An 18,225-nucleotide genomic window follows, 5' to 3' on the forward strand; every position below is an offset into this window, starting at 1 on the left:
TTGCCATAATTTCAGAAGTTTCACCTCAGCCGAGACCAAATACAAATTTGCCCTCAACTAATGGTCCCTCGGCCAATGCCATACATGCTAACTCAACATCATTTCCCACACACAATGACAATAGATGGATATCTTCGTTGAGACGCAGAGATCCGGAATTACAGCCCACTTTGCCCTCTATAAATCTAAGTCATCATGGCAGTTCACACAATGTGGCCAGCGGCTCGTTGGCCGATCGTTCAGAGAAACGTAACTCACGCTCTTTAAAGACCTCAACCATGCCCATACGTAAAAGTCGTTCCGTGGAACGTGTCAGAGCCCGTAAAATGATCAACTCCCAAATGAAAATGAAAGACAAGGGCAAGAAAAATTCCATAGATGAAAACTCCAATTCGGATGATCAGGAAGCTACCTCTCTGGAGGAAAATTCAACCTCACAAAGTACTCCCAAAAATTCACCGAAAACTTCCTCGAAATCAAAAGTTTTCTCACCATCCGGCTATGAAACGCATTTAGTTGAGACTCTGGAGAAAGACATTTTACAAAGGCATCCGGGTGTCAAGTGGACCGATGTTGCTGGTTTGAATGAGGCCAAATCTATATTGCAGGAGGCGGTTGTCTTGCCCATCATAATGCCCGATTTTTTCAAAGGTATACGCAGACCTTGGCGTGGTGTTCTAATGGTGGGTCCACCAGGCACCGGAAAAACTATGCTGGCCAAGGCTGTGGCTACCGAATGTGGTACAACGTTCTTTAATGTTTCCTCCTCGACCCTGACGTCGAAATATCGGGGGGAAAGTGAGAAGCTGGTGCGCTTATTATTCGAAATGGCTAGATTTTATGCTCCCAGCACAATATTTATTGATGAGATCGATGCATTGTGTTCGGCGAGACGTAGTGATTCGGAGCATGAGGCTAGTCGTCGTTTCAAAGCTGAACTATTGATACAAATGGATGGATTAAATGCCACAATGCAAGATGATAAAGTCATTATGGTTCTGGCAGCCACTAATCATCCGTGGGATATTGATGAAGCTTTTCGAAGACGTTTCGAAAAACGTATCTACATAGCGCTGCCGAATGGTAAGTTGTATTTATTGTAAACTAGTTGACCTATACTAGTTAGTTCTTCAAGTTTCTCCAACCCACATACACCTGTCTGTTCTTATTTATTTGCAAATAAAATATCTAAATTTGTACTGCATACTTTAGGGAGCTTTTTATTACAGTTGACTGGACTCCAAAAAAAAAATTCAGAGTTTTACCCGGAATTTTGGAATTTTTTTTCTTTACAAACCATCTCCTGAAAATTTCGAATTGAATAAAAAAATTACACACATGGACCATTTCATTTGTATATAGATGAAAGCTTTAATTTAAATTAGTTAGGAGCAGGCAATTTTTATAACTTAAAGGGCAAGAGCACAATATAAATATCAACAAGTAAGAGAGCTATATTCGGCTGTGCCGAATCTTATATACCCTTCACCAAATTATACTTTAAAATAAATATTTTTCCCGATTTTGACCCATTGTGGGTCCAACTTACTATAGTATTTTAGCCTTATCTACATCGTTGCAATGGACTTTGAAATATCTATCATTAGATATCCATATTGTCTATAGTAATGACTTAGTAATCCAGATATAGATCAAAAATAGGTCAAAAATCGATGTTGTCCCGGTTTTTTGCTCATATCTCCGTTATTTATGGACCGATTTTGCTGATTTTAAATAGCAAACTTCTCGAAAGCATGTCTGACAGAATTATTGAAGATTTGGATCCCAAAGATATCTGGGGTCATCAGAAAATTGATTTCAACAGACAGACATGGCTTAATCGACTCCGATATCTATAAGGATCCAGAATATATATACTTTATAGGGTCGGAAATGAAAAATGTAGAAATTACAAACAGAAGGACAAACTTATATATACCCTTCTCACGAAGGTGAAGGGTATAAAAATTAAGGATATAGATTAAGAGAAGATTTTGGGGACAATTATCATACAGTTGATACAGAAGTTTAGAAAACAGTTAGTTCCTAGATCTATAAATTTACTCTAACCTCAATAATCTTTAAATTTTGTTATTAAAAAAACAAACAAATTTACTTCCTTTTCTTGCAGAGGAAACCCGTTCGGCTTTATTGAAACTTTGCCTAAAAGATGTCAATCTCTCACCTTCTCTGGACACCAACATGATTGGTGATCAAATGAAGGGCTACTCAGGTTTTGATATTAGCAACGTATGTCGCGATGCTGCCATGATGCCCATGCGTCGACAAATTTTCGGACGTACCCCCGAAGAGATACGACAAATACGCCGTGAAGAAATCGATTTACCCATAACACTGCAAGATTTCCAGGATGCCATGCAGCGTACTAAGAAATCAGTGTCGGCCGATGATGTCAATCGTTTTGAAAAATGGATGGAGGAATATGGCTCTTGCTGAATACGTATCTAAAAGAAATTTGTCAGGCTTAAAACTGAAGAAGGAAAAAAAAAAAGAATTTGCTCATATTTTAGAATTTTAAAACATGGATGAAATTAAATTTAACTAAATCGTAATACTAAATAAATTTTATTTAATTTTATTTTATATATTTTTTTTTAAATTTTATTTCCAAAGTTTCGAATTAATTAATTCTTAATTCCATTTTCAAAATCAAATTAAAGTTTATCTCTTAACGATTCATTTAATGAATTCATTATGAATTAATTAATAGGCTTAACTCCAATGTACATACTTGAAATTTATTGAATTAATTCCTTTGAGAATTCATTCTTCATTGAAATAATTCCTTATTGAATCCTAAAAACGTTCATTAACTCAAATACAAGGTGCATTTAACAAGGTGACAGCAGTGGCGAATTGAAATAAATACAGGCGAATTCGCTAAATTTTTTTTATATAGCGGCGAATATTTTTTATACCTTATGAAATGCACCTTGTTCAAATCCATTACCCTTGGTCTCCACGTAGCAATATTTATTGCTGCAATTGTCAAATTTTATTGCGTCAATGACATTTGCGAATGTAGACTGCAAATTTCCATATGTAGAAATCCATTGGGCAATGATTGCTCTACTGATTGCCTGAGCAATTATTGCTAAGCAATAAGCTGCCAATTCAGTTGTCATTAATGTAAAATTTCTTCTTTCTATGATTCGGTGCGATTAATTCATACATATTTAATTTATTTAAGATCCAAAAGAAAAAATAAACAAAGAAATTAGTGAAAAAAATCATTCAACGCAAAATAAACCACAATTTTTATACCCTTCACCTTCGTGAGAAGCGTATATATAAGTTTGTCATTCCGTTTGTAATTTCTACATTTTTCATTTCCGACCCTAAGTATATATATTCTGGATCCTTATAGATAGCGGAGTCGATTAAGCCATGTCCGTCTGTCTGTTGAAATCAATTTTCTGAAGACCCCAGATATCTTCGGGATCCATATCTTCAATAATTCTGTCAGACATGCTTTCGAGAAGTTTGATATTTAAAATCAGCAAAATCGGTCCACAAATGGTTGAGATATGAGGAAAAAACCAGGACAACCTCGACCTATTTTTTACCTATATCTGGATTACTAAGACATTAACATAGACAATATGGATATCTAATGATAGATATTTCGAAGACATTTGCAACGACGTATATAAGACCATAGTAAGTTGGACCAACAATGGGTCAAAATCGGATTTTGAACTCGAATTTTTTTTTTTTCACCAAAAAAAAATTGAAAAAAAAAATTTAAAATAAAAATCAGAAAAAAAAAATTTTTCCAAAAAATGCAAAAAACCACTTTGGAAAAAAAAATAAATTTTGTTTACGTAAAAATTTTTATTTTGAAGTATAATTTGGTGAAGGGTATATAAGATTCGGCACAGCCGAATATAGCACTCTTACTTGTTCATAGAACATTTCGCGTTGAAAATTTTGTATTTGTGACGAACGTTTTCTCCACCTAAAGCAATCAGCAATCACTCTGCTGTTGTTCTGCCGACGTTATTGCTACGTGGAGACCTAGGTTTACAAAATAGATTTACAAATGTATTGAATGATTAAATTTTTTTGCAATTTGTATTAGATTTAATTAGCAAACCCGAATCATTTAAATGAAAAATGAATTCTGTTATGAATTAATTCAACAATGAATGAATTCTATTTAAATAAAAGACTTTTGAATGAAGCTAAAAAAATAGATGTTGTGAATGGATTTTTGGAATGAATAGCTGATATTTTTAAATCCGAATTAAGATTTTAATGAATCAAACTCAAATTAAATTAATTAATTAGCAGCTCTGATTGTTTCGAATTGGAGTTTTATATTTCTTATAATTTAATTTTGTTTTATTTAATTTTAAGTTTGTTTTGTAACACTTTTTTTATGTTATTAAGACACTTCCATAGTTTAAAACCCTGTAAACAAGTTTAAAAAATTTTAATTTTTTTTCATACCAAATCCAGTAATCAAACATATTGCACAAATATATAAAAATATTTTACATTTAACAACTTATTATAAATCCTTATTAATAAAATAAACCCTTAATAAACAGATTTTTATAAAAAAAAGTAAAATTTTTTGTTATTTAAACTGATGATATATTAGATTTTTACGACGAGTTTAAAAACTCATGTAATAAAATATCCAAAATGATAAATTTAATTAACTATTTAGGTAAAGAAGTAATGTCAAATAAGTAAAGTCCAAATAACTTCCTAAATGTCACTATGATAGACAAGGTGATTTTTTTTTTTTTTTTTTGTAAATCACGTAGAACAGGAACGGTTATGTGTTCCTGTTCCACACACGCTCCACACACGCGCCAGAGCGAGACGCAAAATTGTCAAATGTAAAAAACCAATATCGGAACGGATGGCTCTGAAAAAATTATTACAATTACGCGCGAGTTGTTAATCTGTCCCAGCTAGCATTTTTTTAATTTTCTTTTTAAATTTTAAAATTTTTTTTTTAATTTTTGTGAAAAAAAAATTCGGGTTAAAAAATATTATTTCTGATTTTGACATTGTAGGTCCAACTTACTATGGTCTTATATACATATGTACGTCGTTGCAAGGTCTTTGAAATATGTATCATATTGTCTATATTAATGACTTAGTAATCCAATCCAGTCCTGGTTTTTTCCTCATATCTCAGCCATTTTTGAACCGATTTTACTGATTTTAAATAGCAAACTTCTCGAAAGCATGTCTGACAGAATTATTGAAGATTTGGAAACCGAAGATATCTGGGGTCTTCAGAAAATTGTTTTCAACAGACAGACGGACGGACATGGCTTAATCGACTCCGCTATCTATAAGGATCCAGAATATATATACTCCATAGGGTCGGAAATGAAAAATTTAGAAATTACAAACGGAATAACAAACTTATATAAACCATTCTCACGAAGGTGAAGGGTATAAAAATAATCTCAATTTGTTATAAAAAGTTTTTTGTTTTTATTAGAAAAACAATTTCGTTCCATTTTAAATTGTTTTGGCTGATTTTCATAGTTAATTTCTCTAAAAAAATAATATAATACAGATTTTTTGTTTTAGCAAATTATAAAAAGGCCTTTGTCTCGATAAATTTATTTTAACAGTCTATTTTCCAAAATTTTTTTGGAAAATTTTTTTTCGATTTATTTAAAATTTTTTGTTTTTAAATTTAAATTTTTTTTTTAAATTTTACATTTTTTTTAAATTTAAAAAAAAAATAGTTTTTAAAATTTTTTTGGTGAAAAAAGAATTCGGGTTAAAAAATATTTTTTACAATTTTGACCCAGGTCCAACTTACTATGGCTTTATATAAGGTTTTTGAAATATCTATCATTAGATATCCATATTGTGTATATTAATGACTTAGTAATCCAGATATAGGTCAAAAATCCTGGTTTTTTCCTCATATCTTAGCCATTTGTGCTCCGATTTTCCTGATTTTAAATAGCAAACTTCTCGAAAGCATGTGTGAAAGAATTATTGAAGATTTGGATCCCGAAGATATCTGGGGTTTTCAGAAAATTGATTTCAACAGACAGACAAAATTGTTTTGTCATAAATTTTTTTTTACTAATAAATTAAAAAATAAAAAAAAATTCAAAACAATTTTTTTTAAAAAAATTTAAAATTAAAAAAAAACACAAGTTCGAAAACATTTTTTTCAAATATTTAAAATATTTATTTTAAAGTGTAATTTGGTGAAAATTCGGCTTGATGTTTGATTCGGTTTAAATGTTTGAGATGTCAAATTTACTAGTGTATGTTGCGGCGAAAACTACAACAAACCTATAAGCAAGGCGTATTTTAGAAGGTGACCTCAGAAGACCTTATTATATTTTTCTTCACTTGTTTAGATAATTGAAGTGTCAATTCACTTGTGTTTGTTGCGGCGAAAAATACAACAAAACCAATAGCAAAAACAACAGGCCAAGGCGTATAACAAGGTGACTGCGTCCCGGCAACAAATACAACAATGCAAAAACAACAGGCAATTTGTTTTTGTTAAAATGTACGGTAAATGTCAAAATCAAGGCGAACTAAAATATTACTATGTTATTTACAATAACAAATGTAAACATAAACAATGTTTGACATATAGTGTACATAATACCACAGCGAATTAAGAAACAGCTGATTTTATGCACTCACCTTGTTAATACGCCTTGCAACAGGCAATTTTAACAAAAACAAAGTAGGTACCTGCTTGTTTTTGTATTTGTTGTAGTTCTGTCGTCACCTTCTATGAATTCGCCTTACGATAAAAACACCACTTTTCTACTTTTGGTAATTTATGAAAAGTAGATATTTTTATTTAAAATTTTTTCAACTTTTTACCAAATCTTAGTTTCAGAAATAGTTTCTGCAGAAATATATTCGAAAAGTCGAAAATATTCGAATTAAATAACAAAAAAAGTCGAAAGTTCGACTTTTCATAAAGTACCAAAATTCAAAAAGTCGACTATTCAAACATTTAAAGAAGTCGGAATGTCGACTTTTTGTTTCAACTCTAAAACCATAGATAAATACACATAACTCATTTGTCAGAAACCTAAGCAGTGAGAAGGTATTCGTAAAAATAAACTATGAAAACTGAAAACAATTCTCGTATGTGTGACTATTTTGAGTAATTTTTTGTTTGAGTTTTTTTAGTTTCCGCACCATGTGTATTTCTCTAAGTGTAGAACCCTAAAATCTACTACTAAAATTTATAACCCTGGCATGAAATCGCAAAATAATTCGTGAGGAAACCGGAGCATTTGTAAGAAAACTGTTTGCTAAAATATTGGTTTTTAGAAAATAATTGGAAATCAACAAATAAAAATAATCTTTAGTAACAACTAAATACAAAAAGTAAGTAATTATGACAAAAAATTGCAAATAAAATTCTCTTGTCATGAGTAATTTTTTCATTTATTGTCTGCTATCAAAAATATCTAATTTTTTTTTATACTTTAAAGGCCTAAACACAATGGATAACTATTTATTTGATGGCGGTCGCATACAAAAAATGGAGGTGGACTATGCTCCAGCCTGTGATGAAAAAATACCAGCCGCTAAGGAATTGGCCAAAAAGAATCCCGATTCATTTCACGAGGCCATTGAAATGTTGTTGACACTGGAAAAACAAACACGTATAGGAGCCGATATGGTATCTTGTTCTCGGGTTTTGGTGGGCATTTGTCAAATCTGTTTTGAGGCCGGCAACTGGAATGCTTTAAATGAGTATGTTACACTGTTGGTGCGTAGACGTTCCCAACTGAAACAGGCTGTATCGAAGATGATACAAGAGTGTGTTACTTATGTGGAAAAAACACCGGACAAGGAGACAAAATTGAAACTGATCGATACTTTGAGATCGGTGACGGAAGGTAAAATTTATGTGGAAATTGAAAGAGCTAGACTTACAAAAATTTTGGCTGACATTAAGGAGGCTGATGGAGATGTTGCGGGTGCAGCAGCTGTTATGGAAGAATTGCAAGTGGAAACTTATGGTTCCATGGATAAAAGAGAAAAGGTAAAAATTAAATTTACGTTTCTAAAGTATAAATTTAATATATATTTATTGTTTTTAAGGTTGAACTTATATTGGAACAAATGCGTTTGTGTCTGCTTAAAGAAGATTTCGTTTCCACTCAAATCATAGCCAAGAAAATCAGCATCAGATTCTTTGAAGATCCTGCCCAACATGATCTCAAATTGAAATTCTATGATTTAATGATAAGTCTTGATCGTGATACTTCATATCTGAAGACCTCGCGCCATTATCAAGCAATTGCTGAGCCACCCAAGGCTGTAGTGCCTAAAGCTGAACCCATGGATGAAGATAAAAAGAAGACTGAAGAGAAAGAGAAAGAAAAGAAAAAAGATAAGGAAGATGAAGCTAAACCAGTGGAGGCCCCCGCAGTTGAACTGACACCTGAACAGGAAAAAGAACTAAAAGAAAAGTTAATTTGCGCAATATTGTATTGCATATTGGCTCCCTATGACAACGAACAAAGCGATATGATGGCTCATTTGGCTAAGAATAAGAAATTGGAAGAAATTCCAGTATACAAGTAAGTTTGCAAATTTATAATTTGCAATCAATTACAAATATTTATAACTTTATGTTTTTACAGGGAAATCTTGCGTTTGTTTATGTCAAAGGAATTAATTAACTTCGAAACCTTTAATAATGATTTTGGCACAGTTTTGGCCGAAAATGAAATGTTCCAGGAGAGCACAAAGCATGGCAAGAAATGTATTGCAGAACTAAAAGATCGTTTGATAGAACATGTAAGTATTGTTATTAAAGCCTAGATTTTATAGTTATTTAATAATTATTAACACTTTTGTTTACTTTACAGAACATACGCATCATTGCAATGTACTACTCTCGATTGCATTTGAAGCGTATTAGTGAATTGCTGAACTTACCAACAAATCGCTGTGAGGAATATCTTTCTAAATTAGCAAATAGTGATACCATACGCGTGAAGATCGATCGTCCTGCTGAAATTATCTACTTCACAGTTAAGAAGAGTCCATCGGATGTTTTAAATGCCTGGTCTAAGGATGTTAGCCAACTAATGTCTTTGGTTAATAAGACCTGTCATTTAATCAATAAAGAAGAATGTATTCACTCTGTTAAAAGCATTGCCGTAGAGGAATAAATAAATGCTGGAAATTATTTTTTTTTTTGCGCTCATTTTATTCTCTTTAACATTTCTGCTTAAGAAAATGTAGTTTAATAACACTCACAAAACTCCAACAATGTAATATATCAGTCGTACGATTTAATTACATATTTTCTTTAATTTAATTAAAAAAAAAAATGAGTTTTAATTTAGGGCGAAATTGGGAAAGCATTTTTAATGTTTGGTATATTGCAGATTTAAAGGTTTTAATCAGAAAAATAATAATGAATTTTAGGTATGGAAACGATTTTCTGCAAGTAATGGAATAAAGCTAATTTATCAGCAACAAAAAAAAAATTGTGGGTTACACCACTTTTGCACTGATGGCCTCATATATTATTTTTATACATTAAATAAAATTAGTTTTTGCTCTAAACTTTTCTATTTTATTTTATTACAATTCACATTAAGGTTAGCAAATAAGAAATAAATAATGAAAAACGAAATAAAGTATTACATTAGAAACCAATTATAAAATAAACTAAAAATATTGTAAATCATATGATAATAGAATATGAATTAATTTAAAAGAAAAAAAATATCAGCGCCTGAAAACTAAGGACCAAAAAATATCACCTATTTTTAATTTTATTACTAGCATTCTGTTGTATATCATTTAGGGCAGTAGCTCCTCTAACTTGTTCATATAGTATACTAAATAACTCATGACGATTATTTGTGATGAGATTATTGAAATATTCAGTTTTATTTCCTGCCTTATCGAAACAAATGTCATGGAACTTTTTAAAAGTGGTATAAATATTATGGCCTGCAGCACCATATAATAACTTTTTTGATAATTTTTTTGGCGTAAAAAGTTTCTTCTCGGCTAGGAAATGATTTAAATATTTATAATGAAAACAAGATTTATGAAAATTACTTAAATAATAAGCGGCATTTTTTCCTGACGAGTTTAATACATTTGAGATATAATTTGCGGTAAAACCTTTACTGTAGAAATCATCTAAAAGTTGTGTTCTCTTTCCCACATCATCGAAACAAACATCATGGAAATTTTTTAAAGCTAAACAAATATGAGCTTTTGATCCTTGCAATATCCCAGTTAAATTACTCGCTGTAAAGCCTGCTTCCTCATTTAAAAAATGGAATAAATAATTCTTTGTCTCTAGTGAAAAACAAAAATGATGAAACTTTTTTAAAATATCAAGTCCTCTTCCACTCACTATACTACATATATCTGATGGAATAAACCCGGCTTTATTGAAGTCATCTAAAAGCTTTGTTTTTTTCCCCTTTTCATTAAAGCACATACTATGCAAATTCTTTAAAGTGGTAGAAGTATTAACCCCTGAACCACTTGACAAACAGGATAAGTTGTTGGGTTTAAAACCTGCCTTATAGAAATCATCTAATAGTACTGTTCTTTCGCCTTTGGCAGTAAAACATAGATCATGCAATTTTTCAAAAGCATCCTTAGAATTAGATCCTGATCTACATAGCATATGAGATATGTTCTGTATGGTAAAACTTTCCTCTCCATCGGTTGTCTTAAGAAAGTGTTCTAAATGTTGAGTTCTATTTCCCTCTGCATCTAGCCAAAGATTATATAGTTCTTTAAACGATTTTGCAGCTGTTGCCCCCGCTCCACCTAAAATACTGGCTATATTTGATAGATTTACTCCCTCTTCTTGTAAATTTATTAAATATCTTGTTTTTCTTCCCTTCCGATCGAACCAAAGATTGTATAATTCTTTAAAAACTCTAGGAGCATTAGCTCTTGCTTTATTTAAAATATTGGCCATATCGGCTAAACTCATTCCGTTTTCTTCAAGAGTTTTTAAATATTTGGTTTTATTACCATCAGAGTCAAACCATAGATCGTATAACTCCTTAAAAACCTTGACAGCATTAGCGCCTACTCCATTTAAGATAATAGATATAAGAACTAGATTTATACCACTTTCTTCCAGTTTTATTAAATAATGTGTTTTCTTCCCGTTCTTATCAAACCAATGATCATATAGTTCTTTAAATGCCTTTGCAGCCTTAGCTCCAGCTTTACCTATAACACTGGATAGATGAGACAGTTGTACTCCTTCTTTTTCTATAGCTTCTAAATATTGAGATTTATTTCCTGCTGGATCAAACCAAAGTCCACATAACTCTTTAAAAGCTCTAGGAGCATTAGCTCCTGCTCCATTTAACATACTAGTTATACGAACCAGATTAATTCCACTTTTTTCTAGATTTATTAAGTATCGAGTTTTATCACCATTATTATCAAACCATAGATCATATAATCCTTTAAAAGCACTAGGAGCATTAGCTCCTGCTCCATTCAATATACACGACATATTAGCCAAACTCATTCCTTCTTTTTCTAGTGATTTTAAATATTGTGATTTATTTCCGTCTTGGTCAAACCATATATCATATAATTCTTTAAAAACGTTGGTAGCTTTAGCACCTATTCCACTTAAAATACTAGATATATGAACTAGCTGTATACCACTTTCTTCCAGTTTTATTAAGTATCGTGTTTTCGTTCCGTCCATACAAAACCAAAGGTTATATAATTCGTGAAAGGCTTTTGCAGCATTCGTACCTGTTCGATTCAAAATACTGGATATATTAGACATACTCATTCCGCTTTCTTCCAGTTTTATTAAGTATCGCGTTTTCGTTCCATTCATATAAAACCAAAGGTTATATAATTCTTTAAAGGCTTTTGCAGCATTAATACCAGCTCCACCCAAAATACTGGATATAGTAGACATACGTATTCCGTTTTCTTCTAATGATTTTAAATATTGTGTTTTATCGCCATTCCGATCAAACCAAACATCATATAATTCTTTAAAACAGCTAGGAGCTTTAGCACCTGCAGGATGCAATATACTTGTTATAGTAGACAAACTAATTCGATTTTTTTCTAGTGATTTTAAATACTGTGATTTGTTTCCTTCCTGATCAAACCAAAGAAAATACAATTCTTTAAAAGCTTCAAGACCATTAGTTCCTGCCGAATTTAAAATAGACGAAATGCTAGACAGTTTTATTCCGTTTTCGTCTAGAGTTTTTAAATATTGAGTTTTATTTCCTGCTGCATCAAACCAAAGGTCATATAAACCTTTGAATACTTTCGGACCATTACCTCGTGATGCATTTAATATACTGGACATACTAGCTGGGTTTATGTCATTTCTTTTCAGAATTTCTAGTCTTTTTTCTTTAATTAACATGTCTAAAAAGATATGGAATTGAGGTGTTACATCTGAAGCAATCACGCTTTTAGCAAATTTAATTTCATTATTGTGTAGGCTCTTTGATACTGTGTAATCTTCATCTGCAACAATACACATCCGTTTTCTAGAGCTAGGAACAGCTTCCGGACCCTCCTCGGCTGAATGCCTTCTTTTGAGCGCGGATTTGGTCATGTTATATATGTTGTGCCGCTAGTATAAGACAGGAAATGTTCAGCACAAATGTATAAATGTAATCAAAACTTAGATAATCGCTTCTTAATAATAATATTTTATTAAAAAGCGTGTATCAAAGTTTTTACATTTTTATTTTAATAATAGAAACATAACAATACGTGCGTGAAGAAATAAAGAAGTGTAAATCAACCGCAAAATTTTTTTTTTTAAAAACGTGCATGGTTGTTGTTTGTCATAAATTTATTCCACTAAAAACAGTTAAAAAAAAAACAATATTGAAAAAAAAAATAGAAAACAATTTTGAAAAAAAAAAATAAATTTTGCTTGCCTAAAAATATTTGAAATTTTTATTTTAAAATAAAATTTGGTGAAGGGTAGTGATTGGTATGAAAAGCTAAAAATCGATTTTCGACTTTTCGATCAACCATTTTCATTTCGATTTTTACAGTCGATTAATCGAACTTATACTATATAATTACGGATTAAAATCATATTTTGGAAGAGTATTATCAGCCCAATTATGAATAAAAAATCCGCGGGAGTTTTTTCCCTTTTCCCATTTTTACTATTCAAATTCAATGTTAAAAATGGGAGAAGGGAAAAAACTCCCGCGGAATTTTTATTCATAATTGGGCATAACTACTTTATGTTGAGGTGCTCATTTTATAAACCGTAACGTCAAACATTTGACAACAATTTTATGGAAAAATTGAAAAAATTTCGCATTAAAAAATGAGGTACTCCGTGAATATTTTCCGATGTCAGCTGAAGATTAATATATTGCAAATTTTAATGAAAGCAAAAAACGTAGACAATACTAAAAATTCCGGAATTTTATTTCTATTTCGATTAATCGATTTCAGCATAAAAATCGGAGTATATAATCGATCACGAAATAATCGTTTTTAGACTCTGAAAATTGATTTTCGACCGTAATCGTAATCGATTAACCATTCACTAGTGAAGGGTATATAAGATTCGGCCAGCCTAATATAGCTGTCTTACTTGTTTAACATCTAGTCTACAACAGACATGAAAAGCTGTTACAACATGATGTTATAAAAAGAATTGTTAAAACACATGGTTTAACAATCGTGTTAAAACATGAGAAAAAAGCTCACATGATGAGTCTATACGTAACACTAGCATCAAGTTAGTGTTAATGTTAAGCATTTCATGTCGATTGTATACCCCGCATTCATAATACTCTTTATAGTACACAAATTCGTCTGAAGCTGTCGTTTTGAAAAATTTTGAAATTTACCCATTTTTTCACATTTTATTTTATTACCCCCTAAATAAAAAATATTTAGGTGGTAATAAAATAAAAATATTTATCATAATTATTAATGGCGTTTGTTGTCAAAACAAACTTGTCTGTGCAAAAACACTAACAATTTTGTCATGACGAAGCAATAATACTCCCTGTCTATACCTGATAAATTTTTATCATAACAATTAATGACGTTTGTTGTCAAGACAAAGTTATCTGTGTAAAAACACTAACAATTTTGTCATAACGAAGCAATAATACTAATAAAGGGAGACTAACTTGATAATTTTTTATCTTGACAACCATTTTGATGTTTATCATGATACAAATTTATCAGGTATAGACAGTGCCCAATAAGCATTTTTACTGGAATTCAAGTTGAAAGCAAGTGTAATTCAAGCCTTGAAATCTAGTCAAGGAATTGCATTACAGTTGTATTACACTTTATTTCAGTAGCATTCTCCAGTAAAAAGGAAACATAAATTCAAGCCATATGTTTTTTGTTTGAAAAATATTTAATTTTTCAAATATTTAAGTTTAAAACACAATTACATTTGCATTGAAGTCAAGTCAAGTCAAATTCCAACAAAATGTTCAAGTGCTTGAATTTTTGGGGCTTGGTGCTTACTGGATGGGCAATGATTTGTATTTTTTTTTTTAGCAACGTTATATTGCGGTTGATTTGCACTTCTTTATTTCTTCACTCACGTATTATTATGTTTATATTATTATACAAAAAATGTAAACAAAACTTAGATACATGCTCTTTAATAATATACATATTATTATTAAGAAGCGTGCATCTAAGTTTTGTTTACATTTTTATTTATACATTTGTGCTGAACATTTCATGTCTTATACTAGCGGCACAACAAATAAAACATGACCAAATCCGTGCTCAAACGAAGGCATTCAGCCGAGGAGGGTCCGGAAGCTGTTCCTAGCTCTAGAAAACGGAGGTGTATTGTTGCAGATGAAGGTTACATAGTATCGAAGATCCTATACAATAATGAAATTAAATTTGCAAAAAGCGTGATTGCTTCAGATGTAACACCTCAATTCCATATGTTTTTGCACATGTTAATTAAAGAAAAAAGACTAGAAATTCTGAAAAGAAATGACATAAAACCAGCTAGTATGTCCAGTATATTACATAAATCACGAGGTAATGGTCCGAAAGCATTCAAAGATTTATATGACCTTTGGTTTGATGTAAATGGAAATAAAACTCAATATTTAAAAACTCTAGACGAAAACGGAATAAAACTATCTAATGTATCTGGTATTTTAAATTCGGCAGGAACTAATGGTCTTGAAGCTTTTAAAGAATTGTATGGTCTTTGGTTTGATCAGGATGGAAAAAAATCAGAATACTTAAAATCACTAGACAAAAACGGAATTAGTTTGTCTACTATATCAAATATTTTGAGTACTGCAAGTACTAATGGTCCTAGGTCTTTTAAAGAATTATATGATGTTTGGTTTGATCAGAATGGCAAAAAAACACAATATTTAACATCACTTGAAGAAAATGGAATACGTATGTCTACTATATCCAGTATTTTGGGTGGAGCTGGTATTAATGCTGCAAAAGCCTTTAAAGAATTATATAACCTTTGGTTTTATATGAATGGAACGAAAACACGATACTTAATAAAACTGGAAGAAAGCGGAATAAGTATGTCTAATATATCCAGTATTTTGCATCGAGCAGGTACGAATGCTGCAAAAGCCTTTCACGAATTATATAACCTTTGGTTTTTTATGGACGGTACGAAAACACGATACTTAATAAAACTGGAAGAAAGTGGTATACAGCTAGTTCATATATCTAGTATCTTAAATGGAGTAGGTGCTAAAGCTACCAACGTTTTTAAAGAATTATATGATATATGGTTTGACCCAGACGGGAATAAATCACGATATATAAAATCACTAGAAAAAGAAGGAATGAGTTTGGCTAATATGTCGTGTATATTGAATGGAGCAGGAGCTAATGCTCCTAGTGCTTTTAAAGGATTATATGATCTATGGTTTGATAATAATGGTGATAAAACTCGATACTTAATAAATCTAGAAAAAAGTGAAATTAATCTAGTTCGTATAACTAGTATGTTAAATGGAGCAGGAGCTAATGCTCCTAGAGCTTTTAAAGAGTTATGTGGACTTTGGTTTGATCCAGCAGGAAATAAATCTCAATATTTAGAAGCTATAGAAAAAGAAGGAGTACAACTGTCTCATCTATCCAGTGTTATAGGCAAAGCTGGAGCTAATGCTGCAAAGGCATTTAAAGAACTATATGATCATTGGTTTGATAAGAATGGGAAGAAAACACATTATTTAATAAAACTGGAAGAAAGTGGTATAAATCTAGTTCTTATATCTATTATCTTAAATGGAGTAGGCGCTAATGCTGTCAAGGTTTTTAAGGAGTTATACGATCTATGGTTTGACTCTGATGGTAAAAAAACCAAATATTTAAAAACTCTTGAAGAAAACGGAATGAGTTTAGCCGATATGGCCAATATTCTAAATAAAGCAAGAGCTAATGCTCCTAGAGTTTTTAAAGAATTATACAATCTTTGGTTCGATCGGAAGGGAAGAAAAACAAGATATTTAATAAATTTACAAGAAGAGGGAGTAAATCTATCAAATATAGCCAGTATTTTAGGTGGAGCAGGAGCAACTGCTGCTAAATCTTTTAAAGAACTATATAACCTTTGGCTAGATGCAGAGGGAAATAAAACTCAACAATTAGAACACTTTTTTAAGAAAACAGATGGAGAGGAAAGTTTTACCGTACACAACTTATCTAATATGCTATGTAGAACAGGATCTAATTCTAAGGATGCTTTTGAAAAATTGCATAAACTATGTTTCACTGCCAAAGGCGAAAGGACAGTACTATTAGATGATTTCTATAAGGCAGGTTTTAAACCCAACAACTTATCCTGTTTGTCATGTGGTTCAGGGGTTAATACTTCTACCACTTTAAAGAAATTGCATAGTATGTGCTTTAATGAAAAGAGGGAAAGAACAAAGCTTTTAGATGACTTCAATAAAGCCGGGTTTATTCCATCAGATATATGTAGTATAGTGAGTGAAGGAGGAACTGCTAGTTTAAAAAAGTTTCATAATTTTTGTTTTTCACTAGAGACAAACAATTATTTATACCATTTTTTAAATGAAGAAGCAGGCTTTACAGCGAGTAATTTAACTGGGATATTGCAAGGAGCAAAAGCTCATATTTGTTTAGCTTTAAAAAATTTCCATGATGTTTGTTTCGATGATGTGGGAAAGAGAACACAACTTTTAGATGATTTCTATAATAAAGGTTTTACCGCAAATTATATCTCAAATGTATTAAACTCGTCAGGAAAAAATGCCGCTTATTATTTACGTAATTTTCATAAATCTTGTTTTCATTATAAATATTTAAATCATTTCTTAGCCGAGAAGAAACTTTTTACGCCAAAAAAATTATCAAAAAAGTTATTATATGGTGCAGGCCATAATATTTATACCACTTTTAAAAAGTTCCATGAGATTTGTTTCGATAAGGCAGGAAATAAAACTGAATATTTCAATAATCTCATCACAAATAATCGTCATGAGTTATTTAGTATACTATATGAACAAGTTAGAGGAGCTTCTGCCCTAGTTGATACACAACAGAATGCTTGTGGAAAAACTATGAACATAAAAAGGAAAAATAGATGATCTTTTACGGTCCTTAGTGTTCAGGTTAATTTGCCAAATTAATATTAGTTTATGTAATATTAAAGATAAAGCAAAAGAGTATAATATGAATTAAAAATTAAAATATAAATTAATAAATTTAAGAATTATGTGTGGTATTGATTTTAAACAGGCATAAAGTATAGTTTTTATTTTCTTCATATATTATTTATACCCTACACCACCATAGTGGGGAGGATATAATGCGTTTGTGCAGATGTTTGTAACGCCCAAAAATAGGTCCATTATTTCACCTAGCCCCCATACAAATGTCCTTCCGAAATTGGACTTTATCGGTCATAAATGTTCAATTTATATATGCATGTATCTCCACAAATTCCGCTCCAAATAAGTTTTATATATACAAAATTCATGTCAACAAATTTTGTTACGATCGGTCCATAATTAATCATAGCTCACATATAGACCCGCTTCCGAAAATCACTTTAACGTGCATAAATCGCTTAAAAATTTTGGTATACACATAAAATTCAACATAGTTAACTTTCATATAGACATAAATCACACGACCTAATTTCATGGTGATCGGTCCATAATTGGTCATAGCTCCCATATAAGGCCCAAGTCCGAAAGTCACTCACGAATATAAATTATT

General features: G+C 31.2%; 2 protein-coding genes across 3 annotated transcripts in view; both read left to right on the plus strand.

Moving 5' to 3' along the window:
- The window catches only part of kat-60L1 (katanin p60-like 1), a 31,483-nt gene extending 29,016 nt beyond the window's left edge, over nt 1-2,467 (plus strand). For both annotated transcript variants that reach the window (XM_065516463.1, XM_065516462.1), the window contains exons 3-4: nt 16-1,083; nt 2,132-2,467. In XM_065516463.1, coding sequence (XP_065372535.1) covers nt 16-1,083; nt 2,132-2,457 — 1,394 coding nt within the window. In that variant the 3' untranslated portion in view covers nt 2,458-2,467. The remainder of the gene's footprint in view (nt 1-15; nt 1,084-2,131) is intronic.
- A 4,757-nt stretch (nt 2,468-7,224) lies between these two features.
- Rpn5 (regulatory particle non-ATPase 5) lies at nt 7,225-9,190 on the plus strand. Its single transcript, XM_065499171.1, has 5 exons — nt 7,225-7,371; nt 7,479-8,035; nt 8,095-8,576; nt 8,640-8,796; nt 8,868-9,190. Exons 2-5 carry the CDS (start codon nt 7,490-7,492, stop codon nt 9,171-9,173), a joined length of 1,491 nt encoding a protein of 496 aa, XP_065355243.1. The 5' UTR covers nt 7,225-7,371; nt 7,479-7,489; the 3' UTR covers nt 9,174-9,190.
- Nucleotides 9,191-18,225: the final 9,035 nt, after the last annotated feature.

Source organism: Calliphora vicina, chromosome 1 (genome assembly GCF_958450345.1).
Source record: "Calliphora vicina chromosome 1, idCalVici1.1, whole genome shotgun sequence".
Lineage (NCBI taxonomy): Eukaryota > Metazoa > Arthropoda > Insecta > Diptera > Calliphoridae > Calliphora > Calliphora vicina.